At 42.7% G+C, this 15000-nt stretch overlaps 1 protein-coding gene and 1 long non-coding RNA gene across 7 annotated transcripts in view; one reads left to right on the top strand and one right to left on the bottom strand.

Moving 5' to 3' along the window:
- Nucleotides 1-15000, top strand: part of LOC141760651 (atrial natriuretic peptide receptor 1-like) — a 17414-nt gene that overhangs the window by 1106 nt on the left and 1308 nt on the right. The window contains exons 2-21 of one of the 3 annotated variants that reach the window (XM_074623667.1): nucleotides 724-846; nucleotides 7053-7095; nucleotides 7402-7513; nucleotides 7921-8053; nucleotides 8176-8308; nucleotides 8422-8523; nucleotides 8844-8946; nucleotides 9156-9301; nucleotides 9409-9481; nucleotides 10590-10734; nucleotides 12205-12291; nucleotides 12373-12516; nucleotides 12634-12755; nucleotides 13576-13714; nucleotides 13883-13931; nucleotides 14017-14118; nucleotides 14235-14354; nucleotides 14449-14542; nucleotides 14710-14797; nucleotides 14874-15000. The exon at nucleotides 14874-15000 is cut by the window's right edge and continues 13 nt beyond it. In XM_074623667.1, the coding sequence (XP_074479768.1) occupies nucleotides 724-846; nucleotides 7053-7095; nucleotides 7402-7513; nucleotides 7921-8053; nucleotides 8176-8308; nucleotides 8422-8523; nucleotides 8844-8946; nucleotides 9156-9301; nucleotides 9409-9481; nucleotides 10590-10734; nucleotides 12205-12291; nucleotides 12373-12516; nucleotides 12634-12755; nucleotides 13576-13714; nucleotides 13883-13931; nucleotides 14017-14118; nucleotides 14235-14354; nucleotides 14449-14542; nucleotides 14710-14797; nucleotides 14874-15000 (2185 nt within the window). Of the gene's footprint in view, nucleotides 1-233; nucleotides 847-5986; nucleotides 7096-7401; nucleotides 7514-7920; nucleotides 8054-8175; nucleotides 8309-8421; nucleotides 8524-8843; nucleotides 8947-9155; nucleotides 9302-9408; nucleotides 9482-10589; nucleotides 10735-12204; nucleotides 12292-12372; nucleotides 12517-12633; nucleotides 12756-13575; nucleotides 13715-13882; nucleotides 13932-14016; nucleotides 14119-14234; nucleotides 14355-14448; nucleotides 14543-14709; nucleotides 14798-14873 lie in introns of those variants that run through there. The other 2 variants (XM_074623668.1, XM_074623666.1) reach the window with 2 other exon arrangements.
- Nucleotides 4725-15000, bottom strand: part of LOC141760695 (uncharacterized) — an 11661-nt gene continuing 1385 nt past the window's right edge. The window contains exons 2-6 of one of the 4 annotated variants that reach the window (XR_012592428.1): nucleotides 7910-14351; nucleotides 5654-5698; nucleotides 5400-5534; nucleotides 5145-5359; nucleotides 4725-5113 (exon numbers count right to left, since the gene is read on the bottom strand). This is a non-coding gene — a long non-coding RNA (uncharacterized LOC141760695). Of the gene's footprint in view, nucleotides 5535-5653; nucleotides 5699-7909; nucleotides 14352-15000 lie in introns of all 4 variants that reach the window. The other 3 variants (XR_012592426.1, XR_012592427.1, XR_012592425.1) reach the window with 3 other exon arrangements.

The raw sequence follows: 15000 nt of genomic DNA, 5'->3' as shown, positions 1-15000 counted from the left end.
GTTTTGGGCCGTCGCCATCTTGGTTTTGGGCCGAACCATCTTGGTTTTGGGTCGTCGCCATCTTGGTTTTGGGCCGAACCATCTTGGTTTTAGGCCGTTACCACGTTGGTTTTGGGCCAAACCATCTTGGTTTTAGGCCGTTACCACGTTGGTTTTGGGCCGAACCATCTTGGTTTTGGGTCGTCGCCATCTTGGTTTTGGGCCGTTGCCATCTTGGTTTTAGGCCGTTACCACGTTGGTTTTGGGCCAAATCATCTTTGTTTCAGGCCGTCACCATGTAAGTACAACCGAACGCTGAATAAGACATTTTTAGGTGATGAAGTGTAAACACTGTGAAAGGGTTAAAGTTGTAAGACTAAAACCCGGACGACTCCCAGACCGGACAACGCCGTGGTGGCGACCTGTCAATCAGCAGGTAGCCCCGCCCTAAAGCATCCCCTGCTTTATGGTCTATCTGACTCTAAATGGGACCATCATTTACTAAATGAACATCATGCTGTACTGAAGAAGACTTGAAACTAGAGATTGAGACCATAAACTGTTTACTGAGGTCATAAATCAAGAGAGAAGTAGAAGCTCATGTTCTCAGAGACCTCTATAGAACCAGAGGAGTCGCCCCCTGCTGGCTGCTAGACAGGATGCAGGTTTAACGCTCTTCAGCTTTCAGGTGTGTGTGTGTGTTTGTGTGTGTTTGTGTGTGTTTGTGTGTCCTCACGTTGACAGCGTCCCCAGTCCACCTGTCTCCAGCCCCAGCAACACTCCACGCTGTTGCCATAGCGACAGAGACCGTCGGACGACACCGCCTGGTCCGCCCAGCTGCAACACACAATCACACAAATATATACAGTTAGTATTACTATTCACCTACTGCACCTACCATTTATTCATCTGTTTATAGATTTATTAATGCCAGAATATTTATATATATATATATGTATTATGATGGTTCCTGGTCCAGCTGGTTCCTGGTCCAGCTGGTTCCTGGTCCAGCTGGTTCCTGGGTAGCTGACGCTCCAGTGGGAGTCGATGTGACATCTCCTGTTTCCAGGTTCCTGTCTCAACATGAATTATATCTCCTCTCTGTTTCCACTCCCTCCACATACTTTCTCTCTGCTGCTGTGTGCTCTTCCCCCTGTTATCCATCACTCTATTCACCACTCTATCCATCACTCTATCCATCACTCTATTCACCACTCTATTCACCATACTATCCACCACTCTATTCACCACTCTATCCATCACTCTATCCATCACTCTATCTACCACTCTATTCACCATACTATCCACCACTCTATTCACCACTCTATCCATCACTCTATCCATCACTCTATCTACCACTCTATCCACCACTCTATCCACCATACTATCTACCACTCTATCCACCACTCTATCCATCACTCTATTCACCACTCTATCCATCACTCTATTCACCACTCTATCCATCACTCTATCCATCACTCTATCCATCACTCTATCTACCACTCTATTCACCATACTATCCACCACTCTATTCACCACTCTATCCATCACTCTATCTACCACTCTATTCACCATACTATCCACCACTCTATTCACCACTCTATCCATCACTCTATCTACCACTCTATTCACCATACTATCCACCACTCTATTCACCACTCTATCCATCACTCTATCCATCACTCTATCCATCACTCTATCTACCACTCTATTCACCATACTATCCACCACTCTATCCATCACTCTATCCATCACTCTATCCATCACTCTATCTACCACTCTATTCACCATACTATCCACCACTCTATTCACCACTCTATCCATCACTCTATCTACCACTCTATTCACCATACTATCCATCACTCTATCCATCACTCTATCTACCACTCTATCCACCACTCTATCCATCACTCTATCTACCACTCTATCCACCACTCTATCCATCACTCTATCCATCACTCTATCCATCACTCTATCTACCACTCTATTCACCACTCTATTCACCACTCTATCCATCACTCTATCCATCACTCTATCTACCACTCTATTCACCACTCTATTCACCACTCTATCCATCACTCTATCTACCATACTATCTACCATACTATCCACCACTCTATTCACCACTCTATCCATCACTCTATCTACCATACTATCTACCATACTATCCATCACTCTATCCACCATACTATCCACCACTCTATCTACCATACTATCCACCACTCTATCCACCACTCTATCCACCACTCTATCTACCACTCTATCCACCACTCTATCCACCACTCTATCCACCACACTATCTACCACTCTATCCACCAATCTATCTACCATACTATCTACCACTCTATCCATCACTCTATCCACCACTCTATCCACCACTCTATCCACCACTCTATCCATCACTCTATCCATCACTCTATTCACCGCTCTATCTACCATACTATCCACCACTCTATTCACCACTCTATCCATCACTCTATCTACCACTCTATTCACCACTCTATTCACCGCTCTATCTACCATACTATCCATCACTCTATCCACCACTCTATCCATCACTCTATCCACCACTCTATTCACCGCTCTATCTACCACTCTATTCACCACTCTATCCATCACTCTATCCATCACTCTATCTACCACTCTATTCACCATACTATCCACCACTCTATTCACCACTCTATCCATCACTCTATCCATCACTCTATCTACCACTCTATTCACCATACTATCCACCACTCTATTCACCACTCTATCCATCACTCTATCCATCACTCTATCTACCACTCTATCCACCACTCTATCCACCATACTATCTACCACTCTATCCACCACTCTATTCACCACTCTATCCATCACTCTATCCATCACTCTATCTACCACTCTATTCACCACTCTATTCACCACTCTATCCATCACTCTATCCATCACTCTATCTACCACTCTATTCACCACTCTATTCACCACTCTATCCATCACTCTATCTACCATACTATCTACCATACTATCCACCACTCTATTCACCACTCTATCCATCACTCTATCTACCATACTATCTACCATACTATCCATCACTCTATCCACCATACTATCCACCACTCTATCTACCATACTATCCACCACTCTATCCACCACTCTATCCACCACTCTATCCACCACACTATCTACCACTCTATCCAACCAATCTATCTACCATACTATCTACCACTCTATCCATCACTCTATCCACCACTCTATCCACCACTCTATCCACCACTCTATCCATCACTCTATCCATCACTCTATTCACCGCTCTATCTACCATACTATCCACCACTCTATTCACCACTCTATCCATCACTCTATCTACCACTCTATTCACCACTCTATCTACCATACTATCCATCACTCTATCCACCACTCTATCCATCACTCTATCCACCACTCTATTCACCGCTCTATCTACCACTCTATTCACCACTCTATCCATCACTCTATCCATCACTCTATCTACCACTCTATTCACCATACTATCCACCACTCTATTCACCACTCTATCCATCACTCTATCCATCACTCTATCTACCACTCTATTCACCATACTATCCACCACTCTATTCACCACTCTATCCATCACTCTATCCATCACTCTATCTACCACTCTATCCACCACTCTATCCACCATACTATCTACCACTCTATCCACCATACTATCTACCATACTATCCACCACTCTATCTACCATACTATCCATCACTCTATCCACCACTCTATCCACCACCCGTTCTTTATGAATGAATAGATATTAATGTGGTCAGTATTCCCTCGGACCCTTTCTCTCTGATACGTGGAACAAACTGCCGGTCGGCTGCAACTCTCAACTCTTTTCTTTTTATCAATCATTTCTTACCCTGTCTCTTCTATTCTGGTGTTTTCTGATTTGAGCTGGTTTTATTTCCTATTCTCTTCGATGTATAAATGTTCTTTAGAACGCGTTTCTTCTTCACGTGTTTCTTCTTCACGCGTTTCTTCTTCACGCGTTTCTTCTTCACGTGTTTCTTCTTCACGCGTTTCTTCTTCACGTGTTTCTTCTTCACGTGTTTCTTCTTCACGTGTTTCTTCTTCACGCGTTTCTTCTTCACGCGTTTCTTCACGCGTTTCTTCTTCACGCGTTTCTTCACGCGTTTCTTCTTCACGCGTTTCTTCTTCACGCGTTTCTTCTTCACGCGTTTCTTCTTCACGTGTTTCTTCTTCACGTGTTTCTTCTTCACGTGTTTCTTCTTCATGTTGTCTCGCTGCTTTAAATGTTTGACATTGTCTCGTTGTTGTAATGTCCTCTACAACTAAACCTGAGACACAACCAGCAGGACCGGTTTAGAAACACCATAAAGTCTGTTTAACATCACACACACATTACATTACAGTCCATATTATATTGTATAATATGATATAATATGATATAATATACACACATTACATTACAGTCCATATTATATGATATAATATGATATAATATGATATAATATGATATAATATGATATAATATAAACACATAGATAGAGGTCTGTCTGCAGGTGGACCTTAGTGTTTGTTTTTATTCATTATTAATTATTAAAGTCACAATAAAACCTCTCCTGATCTACTAAAAGTGTTAAATATGGAATATAAGTAATATCAGTAATAAGAGAACCAACCTGTCATAGTCCAGCTGCTGGCCCCGGATCCACACACAGAACCAGTAGAGCAGAACCAGGCTGACCCGGATCAGCATCCTCCTTTAGTCCGGGAACACAAACAAGATCCAGGTCAGTCCACTTATCCCCCTGCAGTCCAGTCCGGTCCAGTCCAGTCCGGTTCGGTCCAGTCCAGTCCGGTTCGGTCCAGTCCAGTCCGGTTCGGTCCAGTCCGGTCCGGTTCGGTCCAGTCCAGTCCAGTCCAGTCCAGTCCAGTCCGGTTCGGTCCGACCCGGGACGAACAACAAGCCTCTATCCACCACCTCTGGTAGCAGTGTGGAAACAGCAGCACATAGAACCGGTACCCACACCAGAAAGGACGGAACCAGAGGATGAGACCGCCGCTAGAACTTTCTCAGAGAGTAGAATGTTCCAGTAGAACCTCCTCAGAGAGTAGAACGTTCCAGTAGAGCCTCTAGAACCTCCTCAGAGAGTAGAACGCTCCAGTGGAACCTCCTCAGAGAGTAGAACGTTCCAGTAGAACCTCTAGAACCTCCTCAGAGAGTAGAACGTTCCAGTAGAAACAGTAGAACCTTCTCAGAGAGTAGAAAGTTCCAGTAGAACTTCTAGAACCTCCTCAGAGAGTAGAACGTTCCAGTAGAACCTCCTCAGAAAGAAGAACGTTGCAGTAGAACCTCCTCAGAGAGTAGAAAAAGTTCCAGTAGAACCTCTAGAACCTCCTCAGAGAGTAGAACGTTCCAGTAGAACCTCCTCAGAGAGAAGAACATTGCAGGAGAACCTCCTCAGAGAGAAGAAAAAGTTCCAGTAGAACCTCTAGAACTTCCTCAGAGAGTAGAAAGCTCCAGTAGAACCTCCTCAGAGAGTAGAACATTGCAGGAGAACCTCCTCAGAGAGTAGAACGTTCCAGTAGAACTTCCTCAGAGAGTAGAAAGCTCCAGTAGAACCTCCTCAGAGAGCAGAACGTTGCAGTAGAACGTTGCAGTAGAACGTTCCAGTAGAACGTTGCAGTAGAACTCGAGCCGTCAGACTGACGTGAACATCTCGCGCTGATTGAAACAAAGTAACAGAGTAACAGTCAGATTCTCCGCGGTGGTTCGCTTGGCGTCGCGCGCGCACGAACGTTCTGTCTGAAGCGTGCACTCACTGGTTGGTTAGTGGCTGGTGTCGCGTGCCGGTGGAAACCGGGGGGGTGGGGGGGGGGGTCTGTTGTGACGTAAACACAGGTGAATGGGTAGCGTGCGCGTGAGAGTGTTCACTCATGTTGAGTGTAAACAGCTCGAGCTCATTAGTCCGGAAACGAAGCTGCTGATCATCAACACTGACACGATCCACTCTGGTATGGAGGACGGAACCTGCCAAACAAATAAAAAAAATCAATCAAGTCCTCTGAATAAATATGTCATGAAATGTAGCAAAAATAATATTAAAATGAATGTAGTCATTCATTAATTGATAAAATGTGACATACACTAATATTTCTGTTTTAATTTGCTTCTTTATTTATTTACCTTATTTATTTACTTACTCTTCTGTTTAGTGTTTCCTTTTAGATATTTATGTTTTTATACATTTTTAAATTACTTAATATATTTTTGCTTACATTTTTTATTTATTTATTGTTTGTGCATTTATTTATTGATTTTTGTACTTATTTATTTTTGTACTTATTTATTTTTAAATGTGAGTATTTATTTATTTCTGTATTTGTACATTTATTTATTAATTAATTAATTTATTTATTTATTCATGATTTTCACTCTGCATTTCACCCGTTATTTATTTCTGTATTCTTTTCTTTATACATTTCTGCCTCGATATGCAAATGAGGGGGCTGTCACTCAACATTAAAAAATAAATATGAAAATAAATAAAAATAAATAAATACATAAATAAAAATGAATGCAAAAATGCAAAAGTACATAATTAAATAAATAATGCAAAAATAAATAAATTCCTTAAAGGGAACATTAAACAGAAGAATAAATAAATAAGGGAATTAATAGAAAGATAAATAAACAAAGAAGTAAATTAATTTGATTAATTTTATCAATTAATTAATGGCAACATTTATTTTTTAAATATTTTTGCTACATTCAAAATGTATTTATTTATTGATTATGACAGTATTATTAAACAGATGTGCAGTAGCAGCGTTTCACCACCAGAGGTCAGTGAACGTCTCACCAGGCTCTCTCTCTCTCTCTCTCTAGTCTGTCTTTCCTCTCTCTACCTCCTCTCTTCTTCCTCTGCTGCTCTACTCATCAGTCTGGACTCCACCGCTCAGAGGTTACACATGTCCACCTGTCTGTCTGTCTCTCTGTCTGTCTCTCTGTCTGTCTCTCTGTCTGTCTGTCTGTCTGTCTCTCTGTCTCTTTGTCTTTCTGTCTTTCTGTCCTTCAGCAGCAACATGAAGAAAAGGCAAAGCTTTTGGTTTCTGCTCTGGGTAAGACTTCATATCTGCTTTTAGTGTTCATTCAGTCATTAAATCTGTAAATTATTAATTATTATTGTTTCCTTTATTTAATTACTTTACTCTGAAAATCTTTAATATAATTTAAAATACATCTTAATGATTTTATTTTACTGGATATAATGTTGTCTCTGTCACCGTCTCCTCTTCTTCAGCATGATTTAAATTTATTGATCTATCTACTATATTACTGATCTGCTGTATTATTGATCTACTGTATTATTGATCTATTGTATTATTGGTGGGCTGTGAGTCATTCATTGTTGTTGTTGTTTCCAGATGTGTGTCAGCTGCGTCGGTCCGGCGTGTTGTTGGCACGACCTGGACAACAGCGAGTACGACTGCTGGCCGCTGGACGAACCCAACGAATACAACATGATCAAGTGTGGAGGTCGGACAGCTGATGTTATACTGAATATGTTATACTGTATATATATATATATATACATATATATATATATAAATATATATATAAAAAATTAAAAATAAATATATAATTTTTTTTATTAAATGTATAAAAAGTAAATATATAAAAACTAAAAGGGAAAATTAAACAAAAGAGTAAATAAATAAGGGAACAAATACAAAATTAAATGAATAAAGAAGCAAATTAAAACAGAAATATGAATTCATGTTACATTTTATCAATTAATTAATGGCTACATTTATTTAATATATTATTTAATGACATATTTATTTATTGAATCATTTATTTTTTATTTTGGCAGGTTCCATCCTCCATACATCATAAGTGAATTAAACACAGGTTGTTGTCTGATAGTCTAACCTCTCTCTCAGGTCTGGAGATGGCCTGGGTGGTCCGGCCTCCAGAGACGGTGAAGAGCGGCGAGGCGTTCTATGTCACGTACTCGGTAACGGCCAGAGACTCTTTCTACCAGTGGGCTGTGGAAAACCACATCTTCACAAACAGGTTAATACATCCGCTACACTGGTTATACTGGTTTAGACTTCTTTACACTGGTTATAGTTCTACTGGGATCCAGACTGGATCTTAACCTGGTCTGGTCTGGTCTGGTCCGTCTGTGTGTTTAGTTCCATATTAAACGCCGAAGCAGCTCGGAGGTTTTGTGAACATCTCGACTGTCCGGCCAACTGGAAAGACGCCGACGGGGAAAACTGCTGCATCCATCACGCCAACATCCACTCCTGTCCGCTGGGACACATGGTACATACCGGGAGATTTATCTGCTCCGTCAGAGTTTAAAGGTGCAGTGTGGAGGATCTGGTGGTGAGGTTCAGTTTATTTAAAAGTGTCGCTAATAATAAACCACCTTTCAGACAGAGAGTATCTGCGGTCCCTGGATACCTGACGATGGGAAAATCTTCACACACACCCTGTCTACCGCCGGCAAGATGACCCAGACCAACTGGACCGCCAAGGTACCAGATTATCTGTACAACCAGGAGGCCGTTTGTTTTAAAGGCCAAACTTTATTAAGTCAATGCTACAACAGACTAATCTTTCCTAAATGTACGTAAAAAGCCCGACATTCATTTATATGCAGACGATACACTGCTTTATAACACCAATGTTTCTAGCTCTCCTCCTTATGTTAAGTTCTTGAGGCTAATTTCCACCATAAAGGATCAATCATTAAACTCCCCTACAGATTAATCACCCAGCTTTAGTAAAGACAAACTCCTAAATTCAGATACTCTGCTGTCAAACTTCGTGACCTACCCATCACTCTGTCCGGCAGGTGGTTCTGATGCACTCTGGTTTAACCTCGCTCATCGCTCACATACGAGTCGGTCTCATGCAGGTCGCTCTGGAGGCCAAGAGCACCGTGCAGCCGGCTGTAGGTAAGTGATGGTGGTGTATGTTGACCTTCTACTTCCTGGCGTGACTATAGAAAACAAATACAACAACAACAAAGGTAGATAACCAAACCAGGGCGATGCTAACTTCCTGTTAGCCTACAGAGATACGTCATCCCTGCAGCGCTCTATTGTTCCGGTAGTCTCTCCGCTCAAAAAACATGAACAAGTATCTCCTCTGTCTCCCGTCTAAGTGTGTGGTGATGGCGTCTGCGAGGAGGCGGAGCTTTGCTCCACCTGTTCAGCTGACTGTGGTGAATGCCCGATGACCCCGACCACCAAGCTGGCCATCGGCCTGCCGCTCAGCCTGCTCTGCCTCTGCTTCTGTCTGACCGCCGTGGTGAGAACTCAACACAACAACAACACACGCTAACAGAAACGCTGACAAGTAATCATTAAGCACCAACCCACTGATAAGAACCTGACCGGTCCATCTGTCTGCTGTAGTGGCTGAGGTACCAGAAACAGAAGCTTCTGTGGGACGAGAGCTGGATCATCGACTTCACTAAGATAAAACAAGGTAATGCGTTTCTGAAAACATTTAATGAGAGAAATAGTCCTGCAGTTGATGAATCTGTCTTTATTTTAGATCAACAGCTAGTTTAACAGTTTCTAGGGAGTTTCCAGAGACGGCGATTCGCGCTGGACGCCTTCGATTTGCATAAAGTAGCCTATGCTACTAACCCATTAACCCTATTATACGCCACTTTTCGCGTGTCATTTGCACGCCACGCAAACGTCTGCAGTTAAGTTAAGGCAAGACAAATATTTAGTTAAGATAAGGGAAAACGTCATGGCTGGGCTTAAAATAAGTACGTAAACTAAATAAAACGTACGGAAAAAACATAATGGTACTGTCCACAGGGGCGTTTTTTATCGCCTAGCTTCTCAGTGTTGGACATTTGATGAGCTGCCACTAGACACCTGATTGGACGAACTCTTCCCCTCGTGGGCTGCTGCTCCCAGCTTTGAAACCGGAACCAACATGGCGGCTCGTTTGGAACGTTCTTCTCTTATAGAATAGTTCATCGAAATGTGTTTCTGAAAACATTTTATGTAGAAATAGAAATGCAGTTGATGAATCTGTCTTTATTTTAGATCTAGATTTTAGAAATATAACTAATTTTCGTGACAAGAAAGTTTCCAAACGAGCTGCCATGTTGGTTCCGGTTGCAACCACATGGCCACGAACAGCGGTCTGCTGGTTGAAATTCTATGTCTTTAGCTCGGAGCGAAGCATATTCACGTAGATGCGTTTACATTGCAGTCAGTACCCTATAAACTACATGGCGTATAAATGGCACGCCGAAAGCAACAAAGGCGTTGTTATTGCTCGCTAAATGACGAATGGTACGTGTCTACAGGGGCGTTTTTAATGGCGAGGGATTGCCGAGGCTGTGGACACGAACCATGAAACTGGAAACAGATCTGGTCTCAACAGGTCTAAAACGGATGGCCTCAAACTGGTTTAAATGGGTCTGAAACGTGTCTGTGACCATAAAAAAGAAGGAATCCAACAAGCGTCCTGTTGACGTTAGCTGTTAAACTCAGATCAGGTGATTTTTAATGATGTCATGATGCCGTTAGAAACCCTTTATCTACCTCTCTCTCTGTTTGTTTGTGTATAGATCAGGAGGCTCGTATGACCATGGGCAGCATGATGAGTGTACCGGTGGGGAACAGCGACAGTAACACCAGCTGTGTGACGGCTCTCAGCTGCTATACGGGACAACCAGGGACCCGGAAAACACCCTTCACCTGCACTGGGATATAGTACGCCCACCTGTCTGACAGCAGTAGTAGTTAGGAGTTACAACCAGGGCTGGGTTTGATATGGGGCGACCTCTGGCTCACCCGGTAGAGCGTGCGTCCCATAGAGGCCAATCCGAGGAGATAGATGATATCGGCATATCTAGATGCTCCAATAAAAAAACCCAAAAACCTCTTTCTTTCGATACTATTGCAGATACAACGCCTTATTTGACTGAAACAGTACTTTTCAAACAAAAGAAACCAAAGATGTCAAATGTAAAATGGAGTTTAAAGAGTAATCCAAAACCCAGCCCCAACTTAGGACCCAATGTCGGGGTGCATGATAAGCATGATGCCTCGTTGGGGACATTTCTATTAATTCCCTTAAAAAAAACTGTAATATACAGTCACACTAAAGTTAAGATGAAAAACTGACTAGTGTCAAGCTGCTGTGGTTGTGATTAGGGCTGTCAATCCATTAAAATAGTTAATATTGATTAATTGCAAATTAATCAGAGGTTCAAGGGACCCCTTTGAAAATGACGATGACAGTTTTTCCTCGCCAAAATTGGGCGTCCTCACATTAACATAGGGGTATGTCATCAGCATATTGGCGAATCAGAGCTATAAATAGACACACGGATACAGTATGAAGTACACATACTGCCAGTATATATAGCTAGTATGACATGGTTGGTACCGATGGATTCATCAGGTTGTCTAGTTTCATATGATACGATATCCAGTATTCACTCTAGCTTTAAAACTGAGTCTGTTACCACCTAAAAATCACAAGTTGTGTTAATGCGTTAAAGAAATTGGTGGCGTTAAAACAAATTTGCATTATTATCACGTTACCTTTGACAGCCCTATGTTATAGAACTTATAAAATAACAATTACTGTAGTATGGTAGATTACAGTATGTTGAATTCAAGTCAAGTCACTTTGGTCAAGTTGACCAAAATACTTCAACGAAAGATAAAACAACTGCTGTACAACAAGTACTTGTACTTTTACAGAGATATAAAGTTGTGTATCATCTACGTAACACTTTAACTAGTAACTAGTCTCTACTCTAGTTTCATATGATACCAGTATCTTCACTCTAGCTTTAAAACTGAGCCGCTACAACCTGAAAATGACAAGTTTCTTTAATAAGTTAAAGACATTACTGGCGTTAAAACACATTTGCATGTAGCTTTGACGGATCTAAAACGTACGCTTTTTCGCCGCGCAGTATTCAAGTGCGACGAAGAACACAGTCGGTGGGTAGTGGCCTTTTATCTCCTCTTACTGGCCCGCCGAGCGCTGTTGTCGTGTAGACGGAGATATATTTTGTGAACCAAAATGTTGTTTTTTAGGGGAAAAATATTGATTTTCAAAAATATCCGCATACATGTAAACTCCAGGAAGCCTCGGATTATTCTTAGATCTACAGACACACACAAAGTTCTCCCATGATGAAGATTAAATCTGATTTCCTTGTCCAGTGACGGCAGGACGGTGGCCATCAAGAGGATCCAAACAAAGACCTTCTCTCTGTCCAAAACCGTCAGACAGGAAGTCAAACAAGTCAGGTAACAACCACTCATCATCCTCATCGTATACGACCCTCGTATCTCCATCATGGTATTCTGACTCTCTCTCTCTCCCTCCAGGGAGCTCGACCACCCCAACCTATGTAAGTTTATCGGCGGGTGTGTTGAGGCGCCTAACGTTGCCATAGTGACGGAGTACTGCCCAAAAGGAAGCCTTAATGACGTTCTTCTTAACGAGGAGGTGCCTCTTAACTGGGGCTTCAGGTAGACACGCTAAGCATATTAAAATGTGTTTTAGCTGTCACTGTGTGGGACTAATAATTAAAGAAACAGGTTTCATGGATAAGAAAAATAAATAATCCCCGGTTTTATCCATTCCAGGTTCTCGTTCGCTACGGACATCGCCAGAGGGATATCGTACCTCCACCAACACCGGATCTGTCACGGCCGACTCAAGTCTCTGAACTGTGTCTTAGACGACCGCTGGGTCTGCAAAATAACAGGTGATGGCGATCTGTGCTGTACTTTAATACAACACATTCATATACAACCCCTCTAGCGTTACTGTTGGACGGACCGGGGACGACGTGTCAATACACGCATAGTGTCCTATCAAAATAAACTTCTGTGTTCACAAGAACTTTAGGTCACTAAGTTAGGGTTAGGAAACGGTCGTGGTTGACGTTAACTGACGTAACTCACGGGACAAATAAGTGAACGTTACTTTTAGTTTCACACGGGACACGGACAGTGGATTACGAAGCCGGGGCAGAGGGGTAATATTCAAAGAAAAAAACTCTGAATTTCTGAATTTAAAGTAAATACATTTACAAGAAAAAGAACATGAATATTCCCTGATTTTAAAGCCATAAATTCACGAGAAAAAACACTCAGACATTCTCTTAGATTGAAGTGGTACATTTACGGGGAAAGATCTCACAAATTTACGAGAAAAAAACGTGAATATTCTCTGAGGTTATGAAGTTGTAAATTTACGAGAAAAAGGAACCACATGGCTTCACTTTGCAGGGATGGATCAACCTCATCACAACACAGCCGCCGGCGTTAATATGCATAATACACGGCAAGCGACAGCGTGAGTGGACGGCGATGAACTGACCTAAAATAAAATAATCTCACCATTTAGTATTTAATAAAACAAGCACTGGATTGGACGCCACTATTAGGGGAACATATCGTTTTCAGAGAATACAGAACGATGCTAATATTAGCTTATTAGTAGATTTACAGCATCTGACTTCCCGGACACTGATTGGACGCCGTTATTGTCTGGTTTGATTGACACGTGGTCTGTCCTGTCAGATTACGGGCTGAGGATGTATCGCCGGGACGACGGCGCCGAGCCTCTTTCCACCTATCAGCAGAGACTCTTGGAGGTGTACATGCCGCCGGAGTTTCATAACTCCAACATGGAGCCGACGCTGGCCGGAGACGTGTTCAGGTACACATGAACTGGTATCTGTCACGTAGGGGGGCCGGACCTTAACCAGAACCAAGGCATGCTGAAGGGTTGTGTGTTTATATTAAGGCTGTCAAAGTTAACGCCATAATCACACGTTAGCCTAAATTAAATACACATTTCACCTTTAACCTCTCCATGTTTTCACAGTTATTCCATCATCCTGCTGGAGATTGCCACTCGCAGTGACCCCGTCCCAGTAAGTGTCCCAGTCTGACTGGTTGATGTCAGGTCAGCGGTTAAATGAAGGATAAATCAATAATAACTAAATGACTACGTTGCAGGCGGAGGAGTCCAGCCTGGAGAGCGCCTGGTGTCCTCCTCTACCGGAGCTGATCTCCAGTAAAGCCGACAGCACCTGCCCCTGTCCTGCCGACTACGTAGAGGTACTCCATTGGGATTAGAACTAGACTGAAGATACCGGTATCATCTGATGAATAGTTCACACTGAACTGTCTGAACCTTTTCTGCCGTCCTTTTTGTCCCCTGCGTGTTTCCGTAGCTGATCCGGCGGTGTCGCTCTCACAACCCCGTCCACCGACCCACCTTCGAACAAATCAGGAAGTTTGTTAACCGGATCAACCCGATCAAAGTCAGCCCCGTGGACATGATGATGAACCTGGTAACAGAGACACACATTACTCACAGTAGCACAACCTGCAGCGTCAACATCTGGTTTAGATTTCTGTTGATCCTGATGAAGCTGTTTGTTCCAGATGGAGAAGTACAGTAAACATCTGGAGGTGTTGGTGGCTGAGAGGACTCAGGATCTGATGCACGAGAAGCAGAGGACCGACCGGCTGCTTTACAGTACGACACACACTGTTTAGCCTCCAGCTAATGTTAGCCCACTGCTAGCGTTAGCCTCCAGTCTCTCCTTTGTTTAGCCTCCAGCTAACACCGTGATGTCATCATTATGCAGATGATGTAGTTCTCTACAGAGCAGTAGTCAGAGTCTTCCTGTGTTTGTGCTGCAGGTATGCTTCCTAGACAGGTAGCTGATGACCTGCGGCAGGGCAAACCGATGCAGGCTCAGAGCTACGTCAGCGCCACCATCTTCTTCAGGTACAGCAGACAGGAAGTGACTCCCGTTATCAGACTGTGTGTTAAAGTGTGGAGTCTAAAGTGTGTGTGTGTGCAGTGACATCGTGGGCTTCACTCAGCTGTCCAGCAGCAGCACTCCTTACCAGGTCGTGGACTTCCTCAACAAGCTCTATACGACGTTCGACGACATCATCGACAACTACGACGTCTACAAGGTGGAGACC

Source organism: Sebastes fasciatus, chromosome 22 (assembly GCF_043250625.1).
Source record: "Sebastes fasciatus isolate fSebFas1 chromosome 22, fSebFas1.pri, whole genome shotgun sequence".
NCBI classification, from domain to species: domain Eukaryota; kingdom Metazoa; phylum Chordata; class Actinopteri; order Perciformes; family Sebastidae; genus Sebastes; species Sebastes fasciatus.
This window is presented reverse-complemented; position numbering and strand designations above follow the sequence as displayed.